Source organism: Botrytis sinoallii, assembly GCF_014898435.1.
Source record: "Botrytis sinoallii strain Bc 23 chromosome Unknown BSIN_025, whole genome shotgun sequence".
NCBI lineage: Eukaryota > Fungi > Ascomycota > Leotiomycetes > Helotiales > Sclerotiniaceae > Botrytis > Botrytis sinoallii.
In genome coordinates this window covers 624408-651153 of record NW_024066052.1, presented here as the reverse complement: position 1 = coordinate 651153, position 26746 = coordinate 624408, and the positions used below count along the sequence as shown (strand labels likewise).

The 26746-nt window shown below is 43.1% G+C and overlaps 10 protein-coding genes across 10 annotated transcripts; 7 read left to right on the top strand and 3 right to left on the bottom strand.

The window, feature by feature from the left end:
- Window positions 1-618: 618 nt before the first annotated feature.
- On the bottom strand, window positions 619-4002 carry EAF02_010509 (uncharacterized protein; the record flags this gene model as incomplete). Its single annotated transcript, XM_038906557.1, has 10 exons — window positions 619-850; window positions 938-1140; window positions 1208-1244; window positions 1298-1421; window positions 1593-1653; window positions 1718-1829; window positions 1882-2066; window positions 2116-2301; window positions 2921-3516; window positions 3582-4002. The coding sequence occupies 10 exons, from the start codon at window positions 4000-4002 to the stop codon at window positions 619-621; spliced, it is 2157 nt and encodes a 718-aa protein (XP_038753821.1).
- A 1424-nt stretch (window positions 4003-5426) lies between these two features.
- On the top strand, window positions 5427-7298 carry EAF02_010508 (uncharacterized protein). The gene is made up of 2 exons (XM_038906556.1): window positions 5427-5833; window positions 5888-7298. Exons 1-2 carry the CDS (start codon window positions 5489-5491, stop codon window positions 6605-6607), a joined length of 1065 nt encoding a protein of 354 aa, XP_038753820.1. The 5' UTR covers window positions 5427-5488; the 3' UTR covers window positions 6608-7298.
- A 1875-nt stretch (window positions 7299-9173) lies between these two features.
- Window positions 9174-9560, top strand: EAF02_010507 (uncharacterized protein; the record flags this gene model as incomplete). The annotated part of the gene is made up of 3 exons (XM_038906555.1): window positions 9174-9188; window positions 9301-9484; window positions 9544-9560. 3 exons carry the CDS (start codon window positions 9174-9176, stop codon window positions 9558-9560), a joined length of 216 nt encoding a protein of 71 aa, XP_038753819.1.
- A 627-nt stretch (window positions 9561-10187) lies between these two features.
- EAF02_010506 (uncharacterized protein) lies at window positions 10188-10989 on the top strand (the record flags this gene model as incomplete). Its single annotated transcript, XM_038906554.1, has 2 exons — window positions 10188-10692; window positions 10766-10989. The coding sequence occupies 2 exons, from the start codon at window positions 10188-10190 to the stop codon at window positions 10987-10989; spliced, it is 729 nt and encodes a 242-aa protein (XP_038753818.1).
- A 1594-nt stretch (window positions 10990-12583) lies between these two features.
- Window positions 12584-13599, top strand: EAF02_010505 (uncharacterized protein; the record flags this gene model as incomplete). Its single annotated transcript, XM_038906553.1, has 2 exons — window positions 12584-13053; window positions 13143-13599. 2 exons carry the CDS (start codon window positions 12584-12586, stop codon window positions 13597-13599), a joined length of 927 nt encoding a protein of 308 aa, XP_038753817.1.
- Window positions 13600-14833: 1234 nt separating this feature from the next.
- EAF02_010504 (uncharacterized protein) lies at window positions 14834-15076 on the top strand (the record flags this gene model as incomplete). Its single annotated transcript, XM_038906552.1, has 1 exon — window positions 14834-15076. One exon carries the CDS (start codon window positions 14834-14836, stop codon window positions 15074-15076), a length of 243 nt encoding a protein of 80 aa, XP_038753816.1.
- Window positions 15077-15904: 828 nt separating this feature from the next.
- On the bottom strand, window positions 15905-17228 carry EAF02_010503 (uncharacterized protein; the record flags this gene model as incomplete). The annotated part of the gene is made up of 4 exons (XM_038906551.1): window positions 15905-16543; window positions 16606-16981; window positions 17035-17084; window positions 17136-17228. The coding sequence occupies 4 exons, from the start codon at window positions 17226-17228 to the stop codon at window positions 15905-15907; spliced, it is 1158 nt and encodes a 385-aa protein (XP_038753815.1).
- A 2970-nt stretch (window positions 17229-20198) lies between these two features.
- EAF02_010502 (uncharacterized protein) lies at window positions 20199-21563 on the top strand (the record flags this gene model as incomplete). The annotated part of the gene is made up of 1 exon (XM_038906550.1): window positions 20199-21563. The coding sequence occupies one exon, from the start codon at window positions 20199-20201 to the stop codon at window positions 21561-21563; it is 1365 nt and encodes a 454-aa protein (XP_038753814.1).
- A 656-nt stretch (window positions 21564-22219) lies between these two features.
- On the top strand, window positions 22220-23733 carry EAF02_010501 (uncharacterized protein; the record flags this gene model as incomplete). Its single annotated transcript, XM_038906549.1, has 2 exons — window positions 22220-23120; window positions 23388-23733. The coding sequence occupies 2 exons, from the start codon at window positions 22220-22222 to the stop codon at window positions 23507-23509; spliced, it is 1023 nt and encodes a 340-aa protein (XP_038753813.1). The 3' UTR covers window positions 23510-23733.
- Window positions 23734-24763: 1030 nt separating this feature from the next.
- EAF02_010500 (uncharacterized protein) lies at window positions 24764-25644 on the bottom strand (the record flags this gene model as incomplete). Its single annotated transcript, XM_038906548.1, has 2 exons — window positions 24764-24936; window positions 25002-25644. 2 exons carry the CDS (start codon window positions 25642-25644, stop codon window positions 24764-24766), a joined length of 816 nt encoding a protein of 271 aa, XP_038753812.1.
- Between the last annotated feature and the right edge of the window lie 1102 nt (window positions 25645-26746).

Below are 26746 nucleotides of genomic sequence, written 5' to 3'. Positions count from 1 at the left end.
GTATTATAATTCGACGGGGTTATGCCTAAAAATCAAAGAACATGCACGTTCGCTTCTCTAATGCATGCGTTTTACAAGACTTACGCCGTCAATCATCGTATGTTACACCAAGTAGATAGATGAATTTTACCCTGTAATTAGTAACCAATCAATCCTACTTCCCTACTGTCTTTAGGAAATTTCACACATTTGTCTTGGCAACTGTGCATCTATTTTGACTGATTCTACATGACACAATCTCAATTCCTTTGTTGTTCTCATCAGGCATCATACTGGTTAAAAATTTCTCCGCATTGTCTTTAAGTCAGGGGCCTGCCTTCATGTTAAAATCATCGTGAACAGTACCCTACCGACACGTTTCATAGCACCCTGAACCCCAGCGAGTGTGGATGTCACTGTCCACAGATCTGCATATTGGACTGCGTGCTTATCATAGGGAGCAATATCCATGAGGTGCCAATACCCAACCGCACGTGGTACACCGCAGTCGGAACTAAGACCCTCAGCCCATAACGCCAGCGCAGGCTATGGGAAGGTATCCGCAGCTGTGAATACCACCTTAGGATTGACTTACGGCAGGTCCAATAGGAAAATCATCGCATCGGAAGATTGACTTAATTAAGGGTATTCGCTGTAATACCAGGGGCGCTTCGATCCATACACATTACCCGGGAAAACCATGGGTACGGGGATAGACCCATCAAAAGCCTCCATAGTCGGCATGCCCAATTTGGGGACAGCGGCCGGTGCATTCAGATCGGTGAGGGGGACGGAGAACAAAACACCGCATTCCCAATTGCTGCAATTCAACTTGGGCTCCTTCGTTACTCTGTCCTTTACCATACGGCCCCTTTAATTGGTAAGGTTAGCTATTTTTCTGCCCGAGCAGCACACCGCAATAAATAGAAAAAGTGTTTTGTGAAAAGAGAACACTTGCCATGCACTTTCCGAGAGGTTTGCGCTTCCAACGTATGCCCATGCGATGGGTTGTGGACTTTTTTGACTTTTCTGGTATCTTACGAATAACATTTTGTTGTGCATCAATAATCCCTTTCTGCGACTTTGACAATCGCGCATGAGGTCCCTTGGAAAAGCACTTGCATTGTACCATTTTGATCGAAAGCAAATCGTGCCAGCAGCCTGTACATCGTAAAGTTAATGACCTTTTGGACCTCTTATCCTGGTAACCATGATGGACTCTTCTTACATTTGTGCCACCCTTGCTTTCTTTGACGGTTTGTTCGCTGTAAATGGGTATTTAACAACCAATTCTGACGTACAAGGTTGAATAACTTACCTGGGAAAATACACGCGAAACCTGCGCCCAATTTCTTCTGAAAGCTGAGTCTCCATCACGGTCTCCATCTTGCACCTTGCGGGCTTCTCTGTTCTCCACTTGTATTCCTTGAACCCATTATCGCCTAGTACAATAATTCAGTCCCGATTATCGGCAAGAAGCGACAAGAATGGGTGCTCGTATTAAGAACCCACTTCATCCCAGCGGATGCCATTATCCGCGTGATAAGGCAGGTAATAAATTAAAGTCTGGGGAAAGTTCGGAAATGATGCAGATGTCAGAATAGCATGCTTACCCTGTGCTGCCAAATACATTGTTCGGAGAAATCGGTCATCAAGATTTCCCATGGACGCTGTCTGTTGACGTTAGTGTCCGCCTCCGGCAGCAGCCTCATATTTTGTTGAATGGGTGTGAGCTTACTACGTATTCAATCTCCAAGGGGTGGTCTGTATGCAGACCAAGGCTCCTCACACAATTACCTAACCCCGGATAGCCGGTTCTTTGTAATTCCATGCCAAAATGGGAACCTCCTCTGACTATTGTTAAATGTAATCAAGTGAAGGGGGGTTACGGAAAGAACAAACATCGAATGTACGAGTGCTAAATGTTTCGTGTTAGAGAAATCAAACCTTCTGAGACTTTCAATCGTCCGAGGTGCCAGAGTCATCGCATGAAGATAGTACAGTAAATCCTGTGCAAATGGTGTTAACTGGTCATCAGAAGCTCTCTCGCCATTGGGTAACCTTGGGAGATCGATCAAGAACACGACCTGGCCATCTTTTATCAGTCTAATCCCGATATCAAAGGTAGGCGCTCACATTTTCCAAAATGCCACCACTCTCCCCCCAATCATATGGGGTCAAATTTGCCGAGGGTATGACCAGTCGTAAATGCGTAGGATGCGCCAGGATTTGAAGTTTTGAGTGCATGATATTGACATTGCCTTCCATCGGAGGAAAGCAAAATCGATAAGTCTCCGGTGCCAATGACCTGAAGTTCATTTTCTATAAGATGTCAGCGAAAAGTTTCATTTGAAGTGCAGTGCATGGTTTCCATCCCCCAAAGTTCGATAGTAGAGAAGCAAAAGCCGGAACAGACGCCGATGGTCTTGATACTGGATCACAGTTTCCAAAGGTCTTGACTGTAGCTTAGATCTGAAAACTTTTGCTATTTGTAAAGCCACGAACTTCATAAATTGATATCATAATCAAGCTTCAAGTTCAAAGCTAATTCAATGCATACAATGATTCCACCGTATAGAGCGAGTTCATTGTTCCGTTGCAGTTAGATCCCTGAAATTCTTGAGACATGCCGTCGACTTCCAAACTATCGTAAAGAAGTCCAAATATACATCTGATAAATCTCTTGGAGAGCCAGATAATTTTGATCAGCCATATGAGTCGGAACCGGCCTCTTTTGATGCCTGGGGAAGCTCTATTGCTTCTGTCTACTGAAGTAATCTTTTCCAGCCTCGGTTCGTTGTACCAAAAGGATCTATGGACCACTCGATCACATCGATACTATTGTCCTGGAAAGAAAGAGAAAGATGATATAGATAGGCCGCGAACTAGAACAGGGGTATTCTTCAGTATGAAACTGCAAGATAAAGAAAATCCTACTTACTTCAGCTTCAGTCTTTGCTTGCAAGACCCAGATGACTTTGGTAAAAGGCTGAATCTTCGATCTGATCCAATCAGAATCTATCTGAAAAGCCCCTAGAACAGCATGTTCAAGGGTTGAACTCTGAAGAACCTCTTCAATTTTGATGTCATCCTTCCGGGGGAACCCTTGCGCCCAGGTCTTTTTAACAATCCCGAGAGGAAATTGAATGCCGGTACCTGATATGTCACCTTCTGATATGGGACGTTTAGATAGCTTTCCTGGCATGGTTGAAGCTTGAATGTCCGTCTCGGAATTTGGCTCTGTGAGGCTTGATGATTGATCGAGTGCGTTGTCTAGTCCTTTGTCGGTGGAGTCTCGAGTTGTAGACTCCACCTTCCTACCTTTGACTGTCATTTGATGGGATATGGGTTCCGACCGAGAGATTTTCGGTTGGCGGCGATCATTTAGTGAGGTTGTTGGCGACGAAACCGAAGCCTTTCTTTTCTTGGAAGTGGTATCTGGCTCTTTGCTTCTTTGTTGAATTCTTGCTAAGCGTTCTTCCTCTATTTGTTTACGAGTCAGGCCATTGAATAACGTGTTGCTTGGCTGGCTGGATACTACAAGTGAAGTCAGTATCAAAATCATAGGATACGCATTTTTAGGATGTGAGATCGACACTCACCTTGAGAAGTGGTACTGGATTCAGCATCAGTGCATGTGTTGAGAACAGGATTAGTTTTTGGAAATTTGAAATGTGTTGCGACTGGCGCATCAAGGTCATCGTCATTTTCATCTTCATCTGAATTGGTGAGATCGACAGCCTTCTTCTCATGGATTGGGGCCGACGATAAGGTTTCCCCCAAAGAAAGAGCAATAGCTCTTTTCAAGTCTTCGTCGCTTTCGGAGTTGAACATAGTTGGTGGACTCTTTGAGGGAGCAATAGCTTTCTTTAAGTCTTCGTCTTTTTTTGAGTCAGACATGGCTGTTGGACTTGTAGTGAGATCGACAACATTCTTCTCACGGATTGGAACCGGCGATAAAGTTTCTCCCAAAGAGAGAGCAATAGCTTTCTTTAAGTCTTCGTCATTTTCTGAGTCGGACATGGTCGTTCTACTTTTAGATGTGGTTGTAGAGATCGGTTGTAAAGACGCACTTTGGACAAACGGGTTATGAAGTATCTTTGTACGGATAGCTGCTTTACCTGCCGTTGACAACAATAGCGAGTTTGTCAGTATCAGAAAGTTTTCTGGTCGCTTATAGCAACGAGCAGATACACGAGGAAAGTGTGAATATATCAGGCAACGAGGCATGAAAGGTACTGTGAGAAAAGTGTGGCAATATAGAAGATTTCACTAATAATTATCTCATATTCCAAATGTCTAGACTTATGGTAACATTGGCAAATACCTTCAGAGTTTTGAGATGAAAGATACAGACTGTCGATGACCCTTGACTGATTTTATTTCGTTGATTTTCTTTTCTCGGCACAAAGGTAAGATGTAGAGAAGAAGTGTGTAGAGAAGTTGAGAAGTAGAGGAGGTAAGAAGTAGTCGAGTTTTATACTCAACGCTACTCCTTCTTATTAGTAGGTAATCCTTGCTATTGATATTCATCTGTGGATATAAATTGGATAAAGAGTACTAGGTATATTATTAAAGTAGCTAGTTATCCGTTAGCTGGGCGAGTTCTTATACGGACTCGAACGGATCACCAGATTAGTCTCTCCGACTGACTACTCCGACTGAGAAATCTCCGTCGGCAGTTGGTCTCTCGAATCTCTCTTGGCATCTTTCGAATCAATTGAATGATAAACCGACAACAAATGAAACATACGGATTTGAGATGGTCAAAATATTTGTTAGCTTTCCTTACTTGACAGAATATCAATTGATACGACACTACTCAAACATCCAATATGGTAGGTATGGTGTTCATCCAATGTCAAATTTATAATTGTGTCGGCTCAAACATTCAGATACCGAGCGTTATCCGGATATTCAAAGTATATTGAGATACAACAGCCCTACTCAGCCTTATTCCATTAATTAAGCTCGATCAACATGCACCTCATTCAAACACTTTAATACACTTTCGATGCCTACATAATAACCTCAAAGGCTCCCAAATAGGCAAGTGTGTCGAGGTACGTACTAGGTAGTCTCTCGCATGTCGAAAAAACAAGGACGCCGAAAATGTACACTCATTTCAAAACTCGATATCAATTCAGACAATCATTGTTTCTGCTTGAAAGTTGATCAAGTATCTTTATTAGCTCCGAATCTATAACATGATCTATATTATTTATATTTTGAACACAAATTGATACCATTACGAGGTGTCAAAGTACATCAAAATACAAATGTTTTCAATGTATAGCTCTCTTTGGCGGATTTAGTGTCCCGTGTCTTCCGTCCTCCGGTAGTATCATGTGACTATCTCGGCCTGTGGGTTGAATGCGGATCAGTGCGCGGAGATAAGGATTTCAGCGAGGTTAGATAAGACATAAATTCCAGAAGAATTACGATGATGGCAATATTATTGCCTGGGTGTTCTTTGCCTTTTCTTCTGGAAAAGTATTAACACGTCTTTATGTCATTACGTTTATTTGGTAGGCCAATTTGGCGTACATCTTCTCTTCGTTATACTGTGCGCAGTTCTCGGTATATTTCTCAAACTCACAAATCTCCGCCATTTCCTACCATACCAAAATGCCCCTCACCAACATGTTCTTGCGCAGAGAACCCCGAGATGCCAGAAGGCTTCGAGATAGACCATTCGAAGCCACTCAATGGAACAATGGCCGCATATGCTGAACAAGTCCTGATATGCACGGGGAAGCCAGATTGGCCTTCTCGTATCGAGGAGGAAAATTCCGGGGATAATCTCGCTGCGGACATTAAGGAGTTGATGGGCCACGGCGGAATGTATAGTGATGTATGATCACTTTTCCTTCAGTTGAATTTCCATTAACAGTGTTCTATTTGTTAGCCTTACAACAACGTTGCTGTTACAAATTCATCCTTTCCTTCTACCGTTGCCTCACATCGACCCGAAATCATAACGACTTCTGCCTATATTGTCCCATCCTTCAAATATATACCTTTTCTCCCACGAGTATCGTTCGATTCTGTTCAAGCTTTGGTGAAAGGATATTTACTTCCTACGAAACTACATCCCGCACACGATAACCTATCTCCGATACATAAAGATCGCTTGCTGCGAAGTAAAGAACAGGCAGATTTTCTACCCGCCGTGAAAGACGTGAAAGATATATTAGTATTGATCTGCGGACACGGAGGACGTGATGTCAGATGTGGAATTCTAGCTCCAATCTTGCAAGCTGAATTTGAAAGAGCCCTGTCAGCGAAAGATGTACAGGTCTTGCACGGTGCGGTGGAAGTAGGTGACGGGAGCTCTACAGAACGATTAGAAGGGCCAATCGAATCAGTTGGAAATACTGCAAGAATCGGGTCTATAAGTCATATTGGAGGACATAAGTTTGCTGGGAACGTTATATTATATATTCCACCTCATACAAAGACGAAAGATGGTGAAGCTCATCCATTAGCCGGGTGTGGGATCTGGTATGGGAGAGTAGAACCAAAACACGTAGAAGGGATTGTGCAGGCGACATTATTAGAAGGGAAGGTCGTAGAAGAGTTGTTCCGCGGTGGTATTAAACAAGGTGGTGAAATCTTGAGGATATAAACTTCTCTAATTCCAATGGGAGCCAAATGTAACAACACAGTGTGAAGTGACCCTGTCGACAGAGTGGTAAGGCATTGACTCAAACGTTGTCGAAGATAGACAATGGACTGCAACAACAAGAATTGGATTCAGGAAACATCTCCATGGTAGGAAAATTTCCAAGGCATAATTGAAATCATTGCAACGGAGAACTGTAAAGTCTCAACCTGGGGAGGCGGCTCAGGGAGGCAAAGTGTCCACATGCTGATCGTATTACCAAGCCCGATACAATGCGCGGAAATCACTCATGCATTGGCTGTGCGTGGCGACGAAGGTGAAATGTTTCCGGTGTGATATTCATCGTGAAGATCGAATTTTTAGAGCCTGCAAGAAAATCATCGTCTTGTGGGTTTTACTGCAAGTTTTGGCATGATGGAGGGAGGGCCTCCTTGTTAGGCTAAATTTTGTGGTTATGTGGTGGGATGTGCGGTGATATGGTTTGAATGTTGGATTTGTATTAGACAATGAGATCTTTGATGTAGAAGGGCAGAAGGATTTTGAAGCAATATAGATACTAAATATAAAGAGATTGATGTATATATAGTAGTGGATTATATGGTGATTTATAATAATATATAGTAATATGATTCAAATGTTGTATTTACTTTAGATATTGAGATCTTTAATATGAAGGGTAGAAGGGTTTTAAGATAATATAAGTGTCAGATGTGAATATCGGTAGATTGATATATATGATGGGTTACATTCGTAGTGATATATGGTTTAACTAAAAGTTTTAACATAATAAAGGCTTCTTTGGAGAATCTAATCAGATCTATTGGTGGCGGCGCTTGTTGTCTCTGCTCCATCTGCCCGCTTTACGAAAAACCCAATCGATTCTATTAGTCGGCGGCGCTTGTCGCCTCCTCGCTCTCCTTATTCTCTTTACGAAAGCAGATGGCTTCTTTGGAGAATCTCTTCGGATCTACAGAGGCATATGGAATAAGTTATGTTAGGTACAGACTGCCTTCGTAAGCCAGTATAAGTTTGTGTGGGCAGAATGATTCCGTTGATGGCAAAACAAAAGCAGTGTAGTACAACTTATTCCATATGCCTCCGTATTGGTGGCGGCTCTTGCTATCTCTCTCTCTCTGCACTATTTGCCTCTTTTCTGAAAGTGGTATCTTTTTGAAAAATTCAATCAGTTTTATTAATCAAAGAACAAGTATTCGTTACATCAAAGATCCTGTTGTCTGGTATGAATACAATACTCGAACCACATCGCCATGTATCAACGTATCATCACCATAACCCAATACTATATACATCAATCTCTTCATATCTGGAATTCATATTGTTTTAGAGCCCCTTTTCAAGTCCCTTTTACATCAAAGATCTCATTGTCTGATATGAATACAACATTTGAACCATATCACCATATAACTCAATACATAACCTACCATATGTATCAATCCCTTCATATCCAGCACCCACATTGTTTTAAAGCCTTTCTACCCTCTTCTATATCAAAGATCTCATTGTCTGATACGAATACAACATTTGAACCATATTACCATATCACCGTACAATAATTTAGCCCAGATAGAAGACCACATCGAGAGAATCACATGATAATATAAGTACGCAATGCATTGCAGGTAAGAAAGAATCTTGGAAAAAATGGCGATCGAGATCGATCATCGAGAACAAGCATCGGTATCGGGTTTTTGGAACATATGGACAAGAACAGCATGGAATTTGTAATTTCCATTCCACCATTTTATTGATTTTCATGAACACGAGATCAAGCAAAAGTGGAGTGAACTTTTTGCATGGAGCAGTCTAGAAACCACTTAGCATGAGTTTCCCCTCTCAAAAAGCAAGTATTTTGTGCTTCCCATGCACATCAAATTTTAGAATCAGTATTCGTATCGTCGTATGAGAACTGCTATGATACAGCCTGTGAACCTATTAGCCACTCATGGCGGGGGATCGCCTTTCCGAACCGAAGGTATCCGCACCGCGCATAGCTTTCCCCTCAACTTGGTTTGGGAAAAAGTTGGTCAAGCCACATTATAGCGACACTTGTATCGTTTATGGCTTAGCTTCATAGAGATCCTGAATGGCTCAACCACACCCATGGTCCATTACCTACTTTAATTGATACAGGCAACGTCTCCGAGCTACGTACTATGTAATGTGGCTTGTATTTTGCAAATCTTGATTGGCTCAAATCAAAAAGCTCCTACGTCATTGTAAACAATGGAAGCTCAGCTGTTGTAGCAGATGGAGCTTGAGCTCTTTCTTCCCAAGTCAGAAGGTGAATCAACTCTCCCTTTGTCTGCTAGTTGGAAACAACTGCCAACCAAGCAGATTCCAAGTATGACGTACTAGAGCTATCACGGTAAGGAGTGAATTCGGTCTTAGCTTCCTTTTGGAGAAAGGGACCAGAATATAAACCTCATCTTCTCCCCAAATTTTCGATTTCTTCTCCATCAACTTTACAACTCACAACTCTACACTACAACTACAACAATACAAACAACTTCAAACCAAACCTTTAAATCAACACTTCAACCCTTTCAAAATGGAGACCGTCAAGGCAAGTCTACCCTTTTTACAGTCCATCTTCTCTTCCCAAACTTCCACAACATCTTACATATACAACTCAACCATTTTTTCTCTATCTTCTTAACCCTCTAACATGATTTTAGAACGCCGCCAACTACGTAGCAGAGACAGTTCAAGGTGCCACTGCCACCACCTCCAAGGAGGCCAACAAGCAAGTCGCCAAGGACAGCGATGCTAGCCTTTCCACCCGCGCCAGCGCCGGTATCGATGCTGTTAAGGACAAGGCTGATGAGTCTGGACACAACACCAAGGCTGATGTCCACAAGGGTACGTTTCAGTTTTCTCACCTTTGAACGTTTATAAACATGTACTAATGGTTCCTACAGAGGCTGCCAAGCACTAAATTCCTCAATTTGACGGATTTTACTCTCTGCATTCTATCATAATGACTTTGGCGTATGGGATGGATGGGAGGATTCCTGGGGAGGTGATGAGCCTGAAACTCATGTATTAGTGGTCTCGATACCCTCATAATAACGATGCTTTTATGATACTCAAGCAAATTTGTCTTCTATGTTGCATTTGTCACGTGAATCTCAGCTCCCATTGTCGGCCGGTTCAAGCCAAGATCCGAACTACATTTCAGCCAATTGAGCAACTATTGTTTCATTATCGTTCTACTATTGTTCTACTAGATGACCAAAAAAGCTGGTTACTACAGATTCTGACCTGCGGGATTCGCTTTTCTACGCGATCATTGGGGGGTATTTTGATGATGTCATATCGTGAGGGAGCTTTTGCTCCGACCACGTTTACGGATTAAAGTGCTCCGCGTTCCGTAATGTTGTGAAAATTGTCAAAGCTTCATCTTCAGCGGGAGCTTTCAAACTTTTGGACCGACACGTGGATCAAGTTGTCCATTGACTTCAATTGTCTTTCCCTGCACAATTACAGGCTGTCCCTCCAAATCTTGATAGATCTGCGAGTTGGATTTGAGTCAATCAACTTTTACACGCTTTCTCTATCTACCATGTCTTCCATAATGGAGCATATCGACCAAACCACTATCCTCTCTCTCCTCGGCGTCGTCGCAATTCTCCTATCCTCCTACATCCTCTCCATCCGAGTTCTCGCGTCCACTACCCCCTCCTCCCTTCGTATCCTCTTCATTTGGCACTTCTTCGATTTCCTCATCCACACCATCTTCGAAGGTTCCTTCCTCTACAACTGTTTTTTCTCACGCGCCCCCTTCAATTCATCAATTGCTCATCCAGTAGCTCTATCTAATTTCTTGGGCACAAGTGAATATGTATATGGAGCACAATATGCGGATAATTGGGCGAGTAAATTGTGGATGGTTTATGCGCAAGCAGATCGAAGATGGGCGGGTGCAGATTTGACAGTGGTTAGTTTGGAGTTGTTGACTGTGCTTGGGGCTGGACCTTTGGCACTTTGGATTTGTTGGGGGATTGTGAGGAAGGATTGGAGAGTTAATTTTTGGATGGTGGTGCTTGCTACGGGGGAATTGTATGGTGGTATGTTTATGGGGTTCTTCTCTGACAATCCAATGATAGGAAATTATATGCTAAATATGTATGTGAATAACAGGTTTCATGACATTTGCACCAGAATGGTTAATCGGTTGTAAGAATTTGGATACGAGTAACTTTATGTTTAAATGGGTTTACTTGGTATTCTTCAATACGTTGTGGGTTTTCTTACCTCTATATGCAATGTTTGTGGCATTCTATGATATTGGTAATGCGATGCAGTTGAGGAATAGCGTTATCAACGCAAAGGTAGAGATGATGAAGCGAGAGAAAAAGAATTGAGGTCGAAAGGGGGCGTATAGCATGAGAGGGGAAGACAGCATGAAGTCAGGTGGATTGGAGACATCTTGGGCTCGTTAGGATACCTGAATTTGGGAGCCATTTAAGTCATATAATACATTCTAAGACCATATATTGTATCTAGAAGAATAATATAACATTCATTTCAATGTCGGTATCTAACCTCCGAACTAGAGTCTCAATCTACATACTAGGTACCTACTAGGTGGTATCTATTAAGTGGTTTGGATTTTCTATGGAGGTACATAATTTCCAATGTAACAATGTTATGGAAATAAGGGTTACGGCTAATATTCAATGAACCAAAATGCAGCAAAACAGCAACAAGAGTTCAACTCGTTACACTTCATAGTCTGCACCCAGGTATGCAAATGTCATATAATTCTATGAGTGATGTACCAGTGTACAAGTATACCTCGGTAGGTAATTATCGAGTTGTAGATGTCATGGAAGTGCTTAGATCTTCCAAGGAATAAGGGTTTCGGTTGACCCTACGCTACCTGTTTCCATGTCTCTTTAGTTGAATTCCCAAGGTTCATGAACATACTGGTATGAACTTCTACCAAGTACCTACTTAAAGGTCATCGGCGATCAGATCTCATCTGGAGATTCTAAAAGAACTCCTCACATAGTGGCTGTGCTAGCATTTCACGTGATCAATTAAGAAAGAACCTGTTTTCAAATTGTGGCTTAGCTTAGCTTATTCTTTCCGCCACTGACGAATCACCAATCTTGGATGTGATCCCTTGATCCCTTGATCCCTTGATCCCTTGATCCCTTGATCCCTTGATCCTAAAACCTTTGACAATGACGTCAAAAAGGTCTCGATCAATGTTCCCAAGCATTTGGAAGACAAAACGTTACATTCATGACATTTCTAAGAAAGATTCTAATGACCAAAAACGACGGATTGAAGACGGACACCAAGTCTTTGGAATTGGAAAGGTCCTTGAATATCACTTCTGAAATCTTGATGTTCTCAAATACTTTCACCGGAATCGGTACATCCCGTGAAACGGCACAAGATCTTCCATTTCGTCCTCTGGTGCGAATAAAGGAACAGCTCTAGATCTTGTGTTAGAGTATTCTTCAGAGTAGTTTCAAAAGTAGCTGCTTCCTATTCCTACTTGATGCAAATGATCTCGGCCGTTATCGTTTTGGCGGCAATTGAGAACAGCCACCAAAGTTACTCAATCCTGCATCGACGAGTGAAGACTCACATAAACAAAGAAAAATGAAGGCACGTGAAGAAAGTAGAGGACCGAGCAAAATAACCAAACTGCAAAACAAAGAAATCTTATACGAAGACGAGGCTTTCTTGATGAAGGTTGCACCATCTACTTAGCATCATTGGTTCCCGCTGCCGAGTGGTTCGATTTATAGTTTATGATCAACCGGCTCCATTTGACGACATCATACGCAGATCTTCATAAAGTCATCCCTCACTTCATATTCTCGAAACTCCATATTTATATCTTGTATTGTCCTCAATTTTCTTCTTTTTATCTGATCTGATATTTTTCCATCTACCCCTTCATATACCCAAAAAGGAACATAAACCTTCATATATTTCATCATGAGAGGCGGCGGCGTAGCACTCAAAGCCCTTCAATGGTTCCTTCGCGGCGTGGAATTCTGCTGCTCGGTTATCATTCTTGGAATCTTTGCCTATTTCCTCGCCAAGCTCTCTACCAATAATCTTCCTATCGCTACCTACATCAAAGCCGTTGAAGGTATTTCGGGTTCAGGTGCATTATACACAGTTCTTGGACTCAGTCTTCTCTGTTGTGTTGCCGGTTTGATGTTCTTTTCCATCATCGCTATCATTCTCGATTTCTGCTTCACCGGCGCATTTATCTATGTAGCTTATGCTACCAGACACGGTAGATCATGTTCCGGATATGTGTATACACCTTTGGGCAATGGAATCGCTGCCACGAATCAAAGACTTTCCGGAGTGGGCGCCTTGAGAAATACATCTCTGCCTAGTTTGTCCGATAGCTGTAGATTGAATACAGCTTGTTTTGCCGTTTCAATTGTCGCTGCGTAGGTGCACCGTCTATCTTTATTCCTTCATTTTATGTGCAGAGGATCAATCGAGAAAATGGAAGAAATCACACTGACATCGATATTAGTGTTTTCTTCTTTATTTCACTCTTTGTCGAATTAGCTCTCATCAAGCACCACAAAAAAGAAAAGGCATTCGGTCCATCTCCCAACAATGGCTATACTGCCGGAACCCGTAGTAGATTCTGGCCAAAACGTCAACGAGTCCACGATGGTGAATACATGGCTGGAGGAGTTGTCTCAGAAAAGCCCGATGCATTACCCATCCACTCTACTCCTAATGACGTGAGAACCTCGAATGCTACGGATGCAACCATGGTGGCACGAACTCACGAAGGTTATGGTTCACAAACAGGATATGGACATCCTCCTGTATCCCCAGTCGTTGGTACCCATGGTCATCAGGTTAACGGTGTGGACTATGGTACTGGTCCGACGATGTATGCACCACCTCATGCAACAGAAATGCCAGCTGAGGGGTACAGAGGAACTCATCAATATCAAAATTCCAATGGTACTTTCTAGGTACCGGCGGAGCGATATTCTGATGCAGGGGATGGGGGAGGGATGAAGATGAATCAGGCAAGGACCTGCAGAACACATTGCAATTTGGCAGATTATGTTTCTCCAAAGTTGACAAAACTGTATATATGATTGTAACGATACCACGATATTTTAATGCGTAATACTTAAGTTTCCCATCAATAACATTGGTCTTCAATATTCTCAGTTGCAGGTGATTTCCTTTGCTCCTCGCTTGTGCTTTATTATTCTGTATCTATTGTGGTAGTGATAATATCTCATCTATCTTTTGTCAGTTGTACTTTTTTCATTCCAGATCATCTCATCTATCTATTTTGTTCATCTACAGTCTACACCATTTGAATTAAATAATCCCTTCGAAACATCTGGGATACTGAGGGAGTTCACAATATACGAATTAACTAATTTGCTCCGAATCTTTCTACCAGTCATTCCATCATTCTTATTCGATATCGCATACTCAGTAACCAAAACTAAAATGCCATGATGCATAATTCCTGAATAATTAGTTTATAAATATCCACCATTTCCATTTCCATTTCCATTTCCCACTCTGAATACCTACCTACTTGCTACCACATCCTCCCTCCTATAATCCCATCCATCCATCCATCCATCCATCCATCCATCCATCCATCCATCCATCTACTCAACGTATCTCACCCCCGCATCTCCATAAACAAATACCGCTCCATCTCCATCGTAACCCCAAATTACACGCTACACACCCGACCCGAAGCATCGAGATCGATTATTTTGTCAATGATAGACAGACATGATTGTATTGAGATGTTGTGGATACCTCGGCATATGATTGAGCGATATCAAATGTGAAATAAATATTCTAGCGATAGTATCGGTTATGTTTCTTGTCCTTACGTGGTCTCAGGTCATGGCTATATTTGCGGGGTTTATTATAGTTTACAGGTTTACAAGTTTACGATGAGGTCGTGTTGGGTGACCTTGTTGGCTTGGGTATGTTGAGGCGGGGTATGTGGAATGGAATGGAATGGAGTATAAGGTAGAGAGAAGAAGTACAGGTGGTATTTGAGTTTGTGATGCATATTCTTTCTCCTCATTGCAGGATTTTTATCTAGTTGAGAATCTCACCGTGATTTTTTCCCTTCACAACAGAACAAACAATCTCAAACACAACTCAGATTTCCACTTCTTACTCTCTACTCTCTACTCCCCCTATCTATCAACCCCCTCAAAAATGAGACGCGAATCTCAACCCCCCAAACAAAAATACATATCCACGCGAACCACCCGATCAGCCGCACGAGCAAAAGTCAGCAGCGCAATGGGGAGTCTGGTAAGAAAAGTTACTGCGAGGGAAAAAGTAAATAGGAAGATAAAGCATCTAGATGAAGATGCACATCCTATCAATAGCGTACTCAATAGGAGGAGTGAGAGAGATACGAAGAAGACCTCGATGACTACGGCTGTTGAGAAGTGATGATGATGATATGATACGGGTACTTACTTGTTGGTATGAAAGTTTGAGGAGAGAGAGAGCTAGCTGAGGCCTGGATGAGTATTGGAAGGAGCAGGCGGAGGAAGTAATGAGTAATGAGAGGGGGGAGGATGGATTTGATAGAGCATAATACTATTTAGGTATATGATTATAGTAATACAGTAATACAATAATATAGTTATCCAATATTTTCTTCATTCATTCGAGATCGACAACCCAAAACTCTAGAGTTGTGTTTCTCGGGGGAAAAGAAACGCACCGTTAACGTCCATAGATAACAGACTCGAAGCGCGAATGATAATTGTTGGATCCGTTGCCAGGTCCCTTTTCAACCAAGCCAGACCTGTTGAGACCATTCCATATCACTCAGCCTGATTATCATAATAAAGGATAAGCGAGGCCAACTTAAAGTACCTACTTAGACCAAGTTGGAAGCTTTACGTCTCTCGGGGAGAGTAATTAACGAGGCGAAGACAGATGTCAAAGCTAGATTTCTACAAATCACAAAGTTGAGAGTATGATTGAACTTTACCATAGCACCTTTATACAGGGAGAAAAAAAAATGCAATAATTTGAAAACGCACGTCCGACGATATAATAGTATAGTAACAAGATAGATTTCAAGATAAAAGTTTTAGATATGTACAACTAAAATTATGTCCAAGAAAGAACTTCGAATATGTACAGCGAGAAGTTCCAACCATGGTATGTACAAGATAAGTTGTATATTCAAGAATGGGCCCGTTTCAAAAGGCGAAAGAGAGCGAAAGTAATGGACTCCACGAGCCAAAGAGTTCAAGAATCCTCTCCTTAGAGCTTGCCAATACCGGCATGGGCCTTGACATAAGCGGGGACGGAAGCAGCAGCAATCGCAGCAGGAACATAGCCACTTTCCTTGGTCTTGATGGTGGCCAAGAAGGCGGTGGTACCGTAACCTGGAAGGGCTCCCGAGCTTGAAACTGCATTTGCGACACAAGCACGGCCGAGGTATGCGGTGCAAGATGATTCGGTTCCAGAAGCGGTGGTGAAGATGGAGCCTCCAGCTGAGGAAGAAGCAGCTGTGATAGGAGTTGTGACAGATTGGAAATAGTTGCCCTCCAACAAGACTGCAGCGCCGACACCGATATCGAAATCATGGCCTGCGACATTGTAGAAGTAGTTGTTGACGGCGTGCATGGTGATAGCATCGCCGGAGCTTCCACCGACCTTGGGGGCTCTGCCAGAGCAGTGGTGAATGTAGTTGTTTGCGAGAGTAACGTAGTCGGCGGCACCATAGAAGAGCATTGTCCAATAGTGTTGACCGTTGCAAGTGGCGGACCAGGAAGTTTGACCATCGAATTCATTGTTGGAGATTGTGAGTCTACCGGCTGCATTGTATCCAGTGACAAGCATTTGTCTACCGATGAGAGAGAATTTACAGTGATCGATCCAGATCAGGTCTGTGCCAACCTAAAGATAATAGTTAGTATGTAGGCTTTGTAACCTCCCTTCCCTCAAGTAGCAAAACTTACCAATGTGATAGCATCACCACCCCAGATCAATGAAGGGTTAAGGTTGGTAATATGAACGTTTTGAATAATGATGTTGGAAACACCAGAGAGATAGAGTCCCCGACCAATGATAACACCTGCGCTGCCTACACCAACAATACTCTTGTTGCTCTTGACCTGGATTGGTGTGGTACCAGCGTTATCGTATTTGACCGTAGTTGCGGGAGCAGATCCACACCAACCATTTGCATTGATGGCATTTTGTCCACTAGATCCGCAGGTATTGCTAGTTGGTACGCATCCAGTTGCAGTGGTAGTTCCCAAAGTACCGCGGAAATCAAATGTCTTGGTGATAAGAATGACTCGTGGCGATGAGTCTGTAAGGTAAGAGACCAATCTAAGAAAGTAAATCAGTTGAGGCTTCTATGTCAAGTGTACACTTCGACTCACTCGGCAGTTGTAGTAGGTGTGACAGGGCTAGCACTTCCACCACCAGTCACCTAAATGAGGTTAGTATGCAAGAAAGGAACAGTACACCAATGAATACTAACTCCGTGAGCAGCACCTGAAGCTGATCCGGTAACGCCTGCGCCATGAGCGAAAGGCAACAGCGCGGCTGTAAACCAAAACAAGAGAGAATGCATGATTGTGCTAAGAGTGATATTATGGAATGTTGACTTGACAATCTAGGAATTGGTTGCAATGTTTTGTATTTAGATTTCGTTATCTGGAGGAACATCTCTTTATATATTGTTGATCCTTCTGCCCCGCATTAACAGATGAAATGGAGCTTCCTCCTATTCCAGAATATCGTAGCACCAAGAAACTGACGATGCCTGGTGGATAATATTTGCTGTTAATCTTCCATATTGAAATGCAGGACCGTCTGTATGCCGGATGTTAATGAATTAGGAATCTGATAGTCAGGGCTAAGTAAGCCTATACTTCAACGGTGCTCGGCGCCCTGGTGGACCCTGTAAATATTGGCATTGAGTTCCTCGCTGGTGGTTCCTGGAGCGTATAATGAAGGCAAAGTGACCGACGTCTTATGCCTGCATGCCACAAGCGCCAACTACACCGGATCAAACCCCCAATACAGGGTGTCAAGGTGATGCCAAGATATGGGTTCGGCACTATGTGGTAGCGGGAAAATCTCTTGTATGATGGAAAATTCCAAACCTCCGCCGAGATATGTGAGAGGAGTTATCTCTAGACTGAATGAAGGACAAAAGCTTGCGCACCAATGATATGGGCATTGGTGTTGGAGATAGAGGACCCTGAGTACGTACAATATCTTCAACAAATTGCCTAAATAGAAATTCAACACGTCAATGTACATGCGTGAAGATCACTTGACCTCTTTGGAAGGAAAATGGAAATGTGGTTGGTACATCACAGTCCTCTTTAGAACAATACAAATATAGAAACCTACACGACCCAAATTGGTAAAGAAGAGTGTACTAGAACAGTCGGCGAGGCTTCATAGAAAAAAGACTAAAATCCGGGCCATAAACCATTGAAATATACTAAATTCCAGTGGAATATACCGACAATAAATTGTTTTGTTTGCCGTGTATGTTCCCCAGATATGCAGATAGAAAATCTCCGATCGGTACCGACGCTGTACTACAGCACATGCACCGCCATACATGTATTGTTGTCTGACAGCGTGGGATTGGACCCTGAGTGGGGGAAGGGAAGGATAGCAAGTTGCCAAGATGGAATAATTACCGATTGTGCAGAGAAAGGTAAGCATCGTGACCTATAGTGGCGCAGCTATTGCTTCAGATAAATCATCACGGAGAGTCTGTACAGCGATGGGAATGCCACCGTCTTGAGATTTTCGAGGCCGATTCTTCCGAGTATGGTTGTTTTAACGGGAGAGAAGTGTCGAGCACCCGGGATTTGCTCTCCGAATACGATACATGACAGCGTTTGACCGACAGGCAGAGGACTGTATTGTTGGCATACTCGTCGAAAAGGTCAACAACCCCTTGGTTACTCTCGGGTCATGAGGCCAAGTCTAGGTCGAAATTACACATGGTTTCATGCGAGGTGATTCCAGAAACATCGTAAGTCATCTTCTTGGAATCTCATGCATCTCATTTGACAAGCTAATTGTATGATGCTAGAATAGTCTTAGAAAGGTTTTCTCCCGCTGATGGTCGAAGTTTTGGAAAGTATGAATGAAGTCCTCCGTCCAACAAGGTGACTAATTTAAAGCACTACAAGCCCGAGGTAATATCGACAAAATGGGGGAGGAAATATTCAAAGTCAAAGCAAGATGTTTCCGTCCATAACTTTATACTTCGTACTCTCTTGATTCTTGGTATTCTAAAGAGGAAAAAGGGGTCCATATAAACGCTTGGTACGTATTTCCACATTGAGCGACGGCGGTCTAGACACCTGGGTAGGGATTTCGGCGACTCCTTTGTTGCTGTCAATGCTATTCAATTATGAATCGGATATTGAGTAAAAGAGTTGTTTTTCAGTAAATTCCCAAGTCTCTCATAAATGTTCTTACTCTAACCGAATGACCAAAAAGTTTGCGTTGCAGCGAAAGAGAAGTCGAAGCTGCAAGCTGCGAGCATCAACATGAACCACAACCAGCCACAGCCCAGCCCAGCCCGGCACGTGACGTGACTAGGGAACTCAAGCCCCAATTCTTTCTCTGTAGTATGAGCTCGAGCTTCTTGGAAGTGATCTCTCCTTTTATTATAATTATTGATCATGAAATTGCTCCTCAGTCGTTCGCGCGAGATGATGAAGCGTTGTTGTCTCTCATCTGCTCATTGAGCGACCTTCTACAAGACATGTTTTCCATGGAGAAGGTACCTGTACCCTCGAGAGCTTTTCCACTTGAAGTCTGCTTCTTACGGTGTTTCTCATGAATACGCCCACGGAAATGTGTTTCGAACTTGCTGACGCTGATGTCTGTGATTCGCGACTTTTCTCTCTCATACTTCATGGTCGCATTGTAGGACATTCCAAAACAAGTTGACGCGGTCAGTGATCTGGCCTCCAGACCAGTATCCAAAAATCAATCCAATATACTCTGGCCACCGAATAGGGATACATACTCTTATATATTTGGTCTTCGATTCCGTCCCATGCTCAAACAATACAACCTCATTACGTTGAATGGCTCTGAACGTCGAGATTTCATGGTGGCCTGAATTGGCACTGCATAGTAGGTGTCTACTCTGGAATCATCACAAGGACTCAATGGGACATAGAAAATCAATGATGCCACAATTTCTATTATCGTCGAGGCTGATTTTCTCAGTAAATGCGCGAGTGTGCATTCAATCACAGCATAGTGTCGGCTATGCAGACCGGATATGTTGGTTCTGACGAGTTTGCAACGAATCAACAAGGATTTGCGGATATTTGATTGGCCTACAACGACTATGCTTGACACATTATTGGCTAGCTCCCTGGACCATTGAAGAAACGGCGTGATATCAGTCTCTGAACGAAGATTCTCCTTCATTGTCCAGCCACAAATCAAACATTTAAGTAGGTAGACAGAATACCTCTGGGAAACTAACTTATGTTGCAATAGAAACTGAAATTTACATACACATACTACATTTTTGGCTAACCGATCGATCATGTCGAGTCCTGGATATTCGCAGACCCATGTCTCCTCGAGTAACCGATCTCCCTCCATCTCGGCCAACCGGGCATCCAGTCTACCGTCCCGACCACGCCTCAAGCCTTGCCAGACACCCGATCGACCAATATTGGGCAAGTTCCCTACCTCTTCATCTTCGGTCTCCAGTGTCAGTACGATGTCGACTGCTGATAGCACATTTTCGATTAGATCTTTCGGACGTGATTCGTCGCCAATTACCCCACCAAATGATTTCGAGGAATCAATTGATCAGTGGCTTGCACGACCTCGAAATTTGTATGAATCACCCACAAGAACTTCAAGGAATTCAAGATGTAAATATCAAGCATTAGCTTCGCAATCCAAAGCTGATGAAGGTCGAGATCGAGTCGAAGGTCAAGGAGATGATGAAGTTGACTACCAAGATGTCAATAATGAAAACAACCAAGCTGAAAGGGTATTGAAGATGCCTGGGGCTTTTCCCACCGTTGCAGAAGAAATCATTGTCAAAAGGCGTATGAGCTCGGGCTTCAATGATGCCTGCAATTCTATGCCTGTTCAGTATCCTATTCTTCCAGCGATAGCACCACAGTGCCCGAAGTTTTGTTCTTATGGATCCACTCGCAAAAGCACCCGAGAAATAAATCACGCTATACGATCACTTCTCCAGAAGCCGCTCAAGCCTTATTGCGACCTTACTGCTGGTTACATATATGCCTTTGAATCTCCCAGGTATGCTCCTCATCACATAAAGATTGGCCAATCAAGCAGAGCTCCAGAAACTCGCATGCGCGAGTGGTCGAAATGTAGAATACCAATTTCCAAAATTTCCAAATCTATATCTATAGCTTCAACCGAGTCACCCAGCGGCAATGACGAAGACGCTTTCTATTACTACGCGTTAGTTGAGTCTATCCTCTTCGAAGAGTTCTATAATCAACGCAAGTGGTTTGAATGCGAGGTTTGCAAAAGCAACCACCGCGGACCTAGAAGGCATACAGAATGGTTGGAAATCGATCCATCAACTGCAACTCATGCAATAAGGCGTTGGCGTACTTGGGTCGAAAGAGAAAAGCCATTCACATCGCTAGGGAGGCTAACGGCCTATTGGCAGTGGAGGGTGGATGAATTACCGAAGAATTCATCGAAAATAAACTGGGATGATTGGACACGACCTGGACTCTGGAAGTATTGGGGATTTCGGCTAGAACAACTTTCCCTTCATACTTCAAAGTTAAAACCGCATTTTACGAGGAAAGATAAGCAATTTTGGACGATGAGTTGCTTTTTCGTATTTGTTTCATTCTTTATATACACCCCCGAGTTTACTATTTCCTTTGCAATGGTATTACTTGCTCTGTGATTCTACTTTTGGTGTGGTCATCAAACTTTGGGGAGAATTTGGAGTTGATGGTTGGCGTTTGCATATGGACTTGTGATTGGTGAATACCAAATTTGAGGTGTGTGGTGGCAAGTGATCCAATATTGTTATGATTCTCTTTCTTTATGTGTCTTACTATACCTTTAGAAGATTCGCTATCATATCATCTATCTAAATATGATTAATGACTTTGGTAAATTGATTCCAACAGGTGCCGAAGTATTCCTTTAGCCGAGGGAGAAACGTGGTCTTTTTGTCTCACCTCGGCAGTCATAGGTACGAACCTGTGCACGTTCTAAAGAAACGGAATTGTAGGTACGCACATCAAAGCAGTACTCTTTTCAAAATTCGATCATTAATCAATCGATTGATATTTCCATTTCAAATACAGGTAGAATTGTTTAGTAGCGTTTAATTTACATGACTTTGAAGTTTCTTTATAACTAAGAAAGATTTGCTGACGTGGGCGTTTTAGAGAGGTTTGTATGAACCCACATCAAGCCGTCCACAAAGACCCGTTTTGATACATATTTACACGTCGTACGATATTTGAACTTTTAAACGTTAGGATCATCCGCATCTATACTTGTGTATTGACAACTCTGGATACTGACCAAAGCCTAATCATCAAGTCAACGATGGCTCTACCACCTCCGCTTTCCCAAGGGCCAATCTACCACCCAACGCTGTCGATATGGAAGCGCCTGACTCTTTGGCCCAAACTACACTTCACCAGGGCCTTTGCCAAGATCTTCGTCTCGATGATGATATCCCCCTATGTACGCGGTCGAGCAAGCCTCCCTACATTCACTAAAACCTATCCCATCCACTCCTCACTCACTCATAGAATTTTCATTCCACCCACCTACAAATCCGGCGACCCACCTCTTCCCCTCTACCTCAACGTCCACGGAGGAGGATTCGCCTGCTGTGTCCCTGCCATCGACGACGAATTCTGTTCCTACTTCTCCTCTAAACACAACATCCTGGTCATCTCCCTCGACTACTCCAAAGCTCCCAAAGCAACGTTCCCTCAACCAATTAACGAATTGACTGATGTCGTAACCTCCATCCTCGAAGACGAATCTCTCCCATTCGATCGTTCCAAAGTAGCTATTGGTGGTTTCAGCGCTGGCGGCTGTTGTTCCCTCGCCGTTCCACAAGCTCCCTCTCTTCAAGGCAAAATCCAGGGCGTATGTGCATTCTACCCCATTTGTGGGTTTGTGACGCCGCCATCAGTCGCAATTGCAGCGAGACCTTCTTATGCGACTAAAGATGTTTTGGAAAATTTGGGACCACTGTTCAACTATGCATATATATCTCCTGGAACGGATTTGTGTGATCCGAGACTTAGTGTTACCTATGCGGATAGAAAGATGTTGCCGAAGAAAATTTGTATGGTAGGGTGTGAGTTGGATATGTTGTGTTATGATGCCGAGTTTATGGCGGAGAGGCTTGCGGGTAAGGAGAGGGTAGAGGGCGAGACACTCTGGGAAAAGGATGGGGTGCGATGGGAGAAGATTATGGGTGTTGGGCATGGTATGTTGAGAAGACTTCCCTTGTATCGACCCTTTGAGTATAAGGATGAAGTAGCCAGGCTTTCCAATAGTTTGGACTGCAGTTCAATAACGAGAGACTTTGGATTTCTGGATCCGATTTGGACATTTAGAAGATTTGAAACGTTGAATTCATTTCTAATGTTGAGTTACACTTGGAATTTGAAGGCTTCTATTCAGTCTGCTAGTCTAAACTAGTAGAGATATTGGTACTCTGAAAGTATAAATTGAAATACTAATTTTGATCTAGGATTCGAGATGTCTGGGGGGCATCTGCAAAGAGATAAAGTGAAGAGAGAAAAGTTAATGGTAATAGGAAGGAAAATGTATGATGACGCTGCAGAGTGGTTATTCAGAGAAGTCTACCACTAGATTTTCGCCCTCGTCTGGCCCTTATACTCTGCAATTCGGTTCGTTTCGTTCCATCTACTAGATATAACCCATCGAAGAATGATTGTTTGAATATATAGCTTTCCAGGCCTGAAGGACTCTGAGCAATAATCATTGTTTATATTCAAATTAGATATTGCTTTTCATCCTTGAAACGTTTAGATGAGAACTTCCACATTCCTCCTGAATGAGTAATAGCAATTCGAATTGTTTTCTCAATTTATCGTAATGAGAATCTTCATGCCATTGTTCAAGATACCCACCTAGGTACCCAAATTGCGAAGAAGTTCTATGAAGCGAGGACAAATGCACCCTGAAAATTGTGAGGTCCCCAAACAGAAACAGAAAGTGGATAAAATCCATCATCGAAACCAACATCTTACGCTCGCTCCACCATATCTACCCCATCCGCCGATCCCCCAACCGGCTCGACATTCTCCGCCCAAGTCCACATCTCCATCTATATGTCCACCTGTCAATTTTTGCTCTACCAGGGTCCAGAGTCTCCCTTTATACATATCTTCATCTCAATACCCATCCATCATCGCCACCAAAGAAATATTCAGTGTGTATTATCATTGTGCCAGCCAAGAAAACCCCGTTGTTTCAAACTCTCGACCCTGGCTTGGCGATCATTTGGGAATCATGCGTTTCCAAAAGGGGCTGGGCCAGCCAGAGCACTGACGGCTCGGCCTGCGGGCACTACCGAAGGGTACAAGGCTCTTGGACCTTGGCTTTGACACTGGAAGTTATGGGTCAGATCTAGATTTCTAGATCACGGCGTCGGTGGGAATTTCCCTTTAGTATGGATTCATTCGAGAAGGGGAAGAGCAGAGTGAGAACTGGACTTGAGTGGAGAATAGCTGGTGAAGACAAAGAATTCATGAGTGACAACAGAAGATGAGTTTGAATTTGAATTTCTCTTTATATTGATATATCTATAGATATATGAGTTGCTTTATCTTGCCTTTTCTGCCCATCATTGAGGCCCCATAAGATTATATCCTCATATTCAAATTATAATGTAAGAGCTGTGTGGTATACTTCCAGCTTGACCCGAGCCATGAAAACGCCACCATAAGAACCAAAGAAAAAGAAGAAGAAAAGAACACACTCACGGCTACTACGCCGTGTAAATAATAACAAATGATTCCTTGATCTTTTTGACGCTTGTAAATTACATATCCAATCCATCCTCATTCACATCCATTCATTACAAAAAGTGAGATGGGAAATCTATTCCTCATCATCTGCACTCCTTGTCTCCACAAAAGTGAGCTCGGCAACTGATCCCTCGACCATATTGAGGTTAACACCATCAATACCTGGGCTTGGTTCACGCTTAGTGACTGCTGAGCCGTTGATATCTTCGACGTTGCGGACTGTGGAGATGGAATTTGTTTGTCCAACTATTGTGCTGACATATTAGCTTTAATTCTGTGATTGAAAGTGTATGAAGAGGGGAGTAACTAACCAGCTGGTCCACCACGAATAAACATGGTTGTGACAGTAGTCTTCATCTTGGGGTCGGCAACACCGTCCTCACGTTTACCCATCTTGGTCTTTGCTGCACCAGCAGCGGCAGCGGTTCCTCCGGTGCCTCCAGCTTTGACGAGAATACCAACACCAGACTCTTCGGTTCCGAGTTGGACTTCGGGGCTGGTCTTGATGGCACCGGCAGCGTAGTTGAGAGCGGCAGTCAAGGTTTGAATGTCACGTTTTGCGGCTCTGTCTACATCCGATCTCTCGAGCTTGACAACACGGGGTGCAATTTCCTTGCCCATTCCTTGGAGTGCTGTTACTTGAGCTTCGGTCTTGTCTTCGGTAGCTCCCTGAACGGCGGCGGCGGGTGCGGCAGCTACGGCTGGTGCTGCTTGTGCTTGTGTTGGGGTGGTGGCGGCGGCACCACCGTTCGCTGCGGCACCGTTTGTAGCGGCGCCATTAACAGCGGCTCCTTCGAGCGCGTTCATGAGGTTCGATACATCTGCTTTCCCTCCGAATGATATTTCACCATCACCGACTACCAAGGCAGGTGAATAGGCGCCAAGGTTGATGTTCAAAGGGAGTGCCGAGATGCTAGTGGCGATCATGGCCATAACAAGATAGTTGGTCAACATTTTGAAAGTAGATTGTGAAGGGGTGCTTGCGTTGGAGACGGGCTGTGAAATAAGGGTAGTGGGATGAATTAAGTGAACGAATATCTTGAGCGTCAAGCTTAGATGTGTAAATAAAGATCAAAAAGAATCAAATGGAGCTCAGCTGAGGAATTAAAACTCTTGGGTGCATGAGGACAAGACTTCTTATATCAAGAATTCATACAGAAAATGCGTTGCCAATAATTTCCAGAGGCCGTGCAATATAGCTCTGGCCAACCCCACACCAGACCCACGGTTCCTAACATCGAGGTTCTAGCCAATCGAACGATTTTCCTATTCTGAGATCCTAACAATTCACAGGTTTTGATTATGACCCTTTTTTCGTCAAACGCCAAGTGACACCGACAACGCGATGCACAGGAATGGTATCAAGCTCTCGAGAGACTCAGCACAGACCAAATGCGAGGAAGCAATTATCTTGGCTGTGATTGCAAAGTCACGGCGACGTTTTGAAATAGCTTTGGTAAGTCTGGCTATGCTTTTTTGGCGTTAGTTTTCTGATAATTCTAGTTCTTGGCAGATTCTAGCGTCGTATGAGAATCCCTTAAAGGTCACAGCGTAAACCCCGAAATCTCTGGAAACGAGTTGCATCTCCAGACATTTCACAATTTGACATACTATAAACAGATTAAGTTTCCTCAGAAATTCCATTTTGACAAATCTCCCCCAACGTTTGACGTTTTTCATCGCAAGTCTTGGCTGACATTCTGTAAAACCCTGCATATGTGTTCTTCCAAGTTCCAACCGCGGATCAACATCAAAATGATCCAAATCTCGGTCAAATGAAGCAAGTATAGGTAGAATAATTGGTGGTAAGAACTTTCCTTCTAAAGGGGTCAAAGTTTGAAGACGACATTTAGGAAATGAGATGAAAGAAATTCTGTTTTAGTCGACGCCACATTGTTTGGACGTAGTCTCGCGGTTGTTTTTCATACCTAGAAACTAGATATCAAATGTATCTACGTGACTAAGAGTTGGCAAAGCCATATCGAGCTTTTTTGAACTAGTAATGGCTCGGAAATCGAATGCATGAATTGAACTTACGTCCCCTTCTCAAATATGG

Excerpts from the sequence above, each read along its gene's own strand:
- EAF02_010508 (XM_038906556.1), top strand. The coding sequence starts at position 5,489 with ATGTCATTACGTTTATTTGGTAGGCCAATTTGGCGTACATCTTCTCTT. Across the intron at positions 5,834-5,887 it reads ACGGCGGAATGTATAGTGAT|CCTTACAACAACGTTGCTGT; the intron begins GTATGATCACTT and ends TCTATTTGTTAG.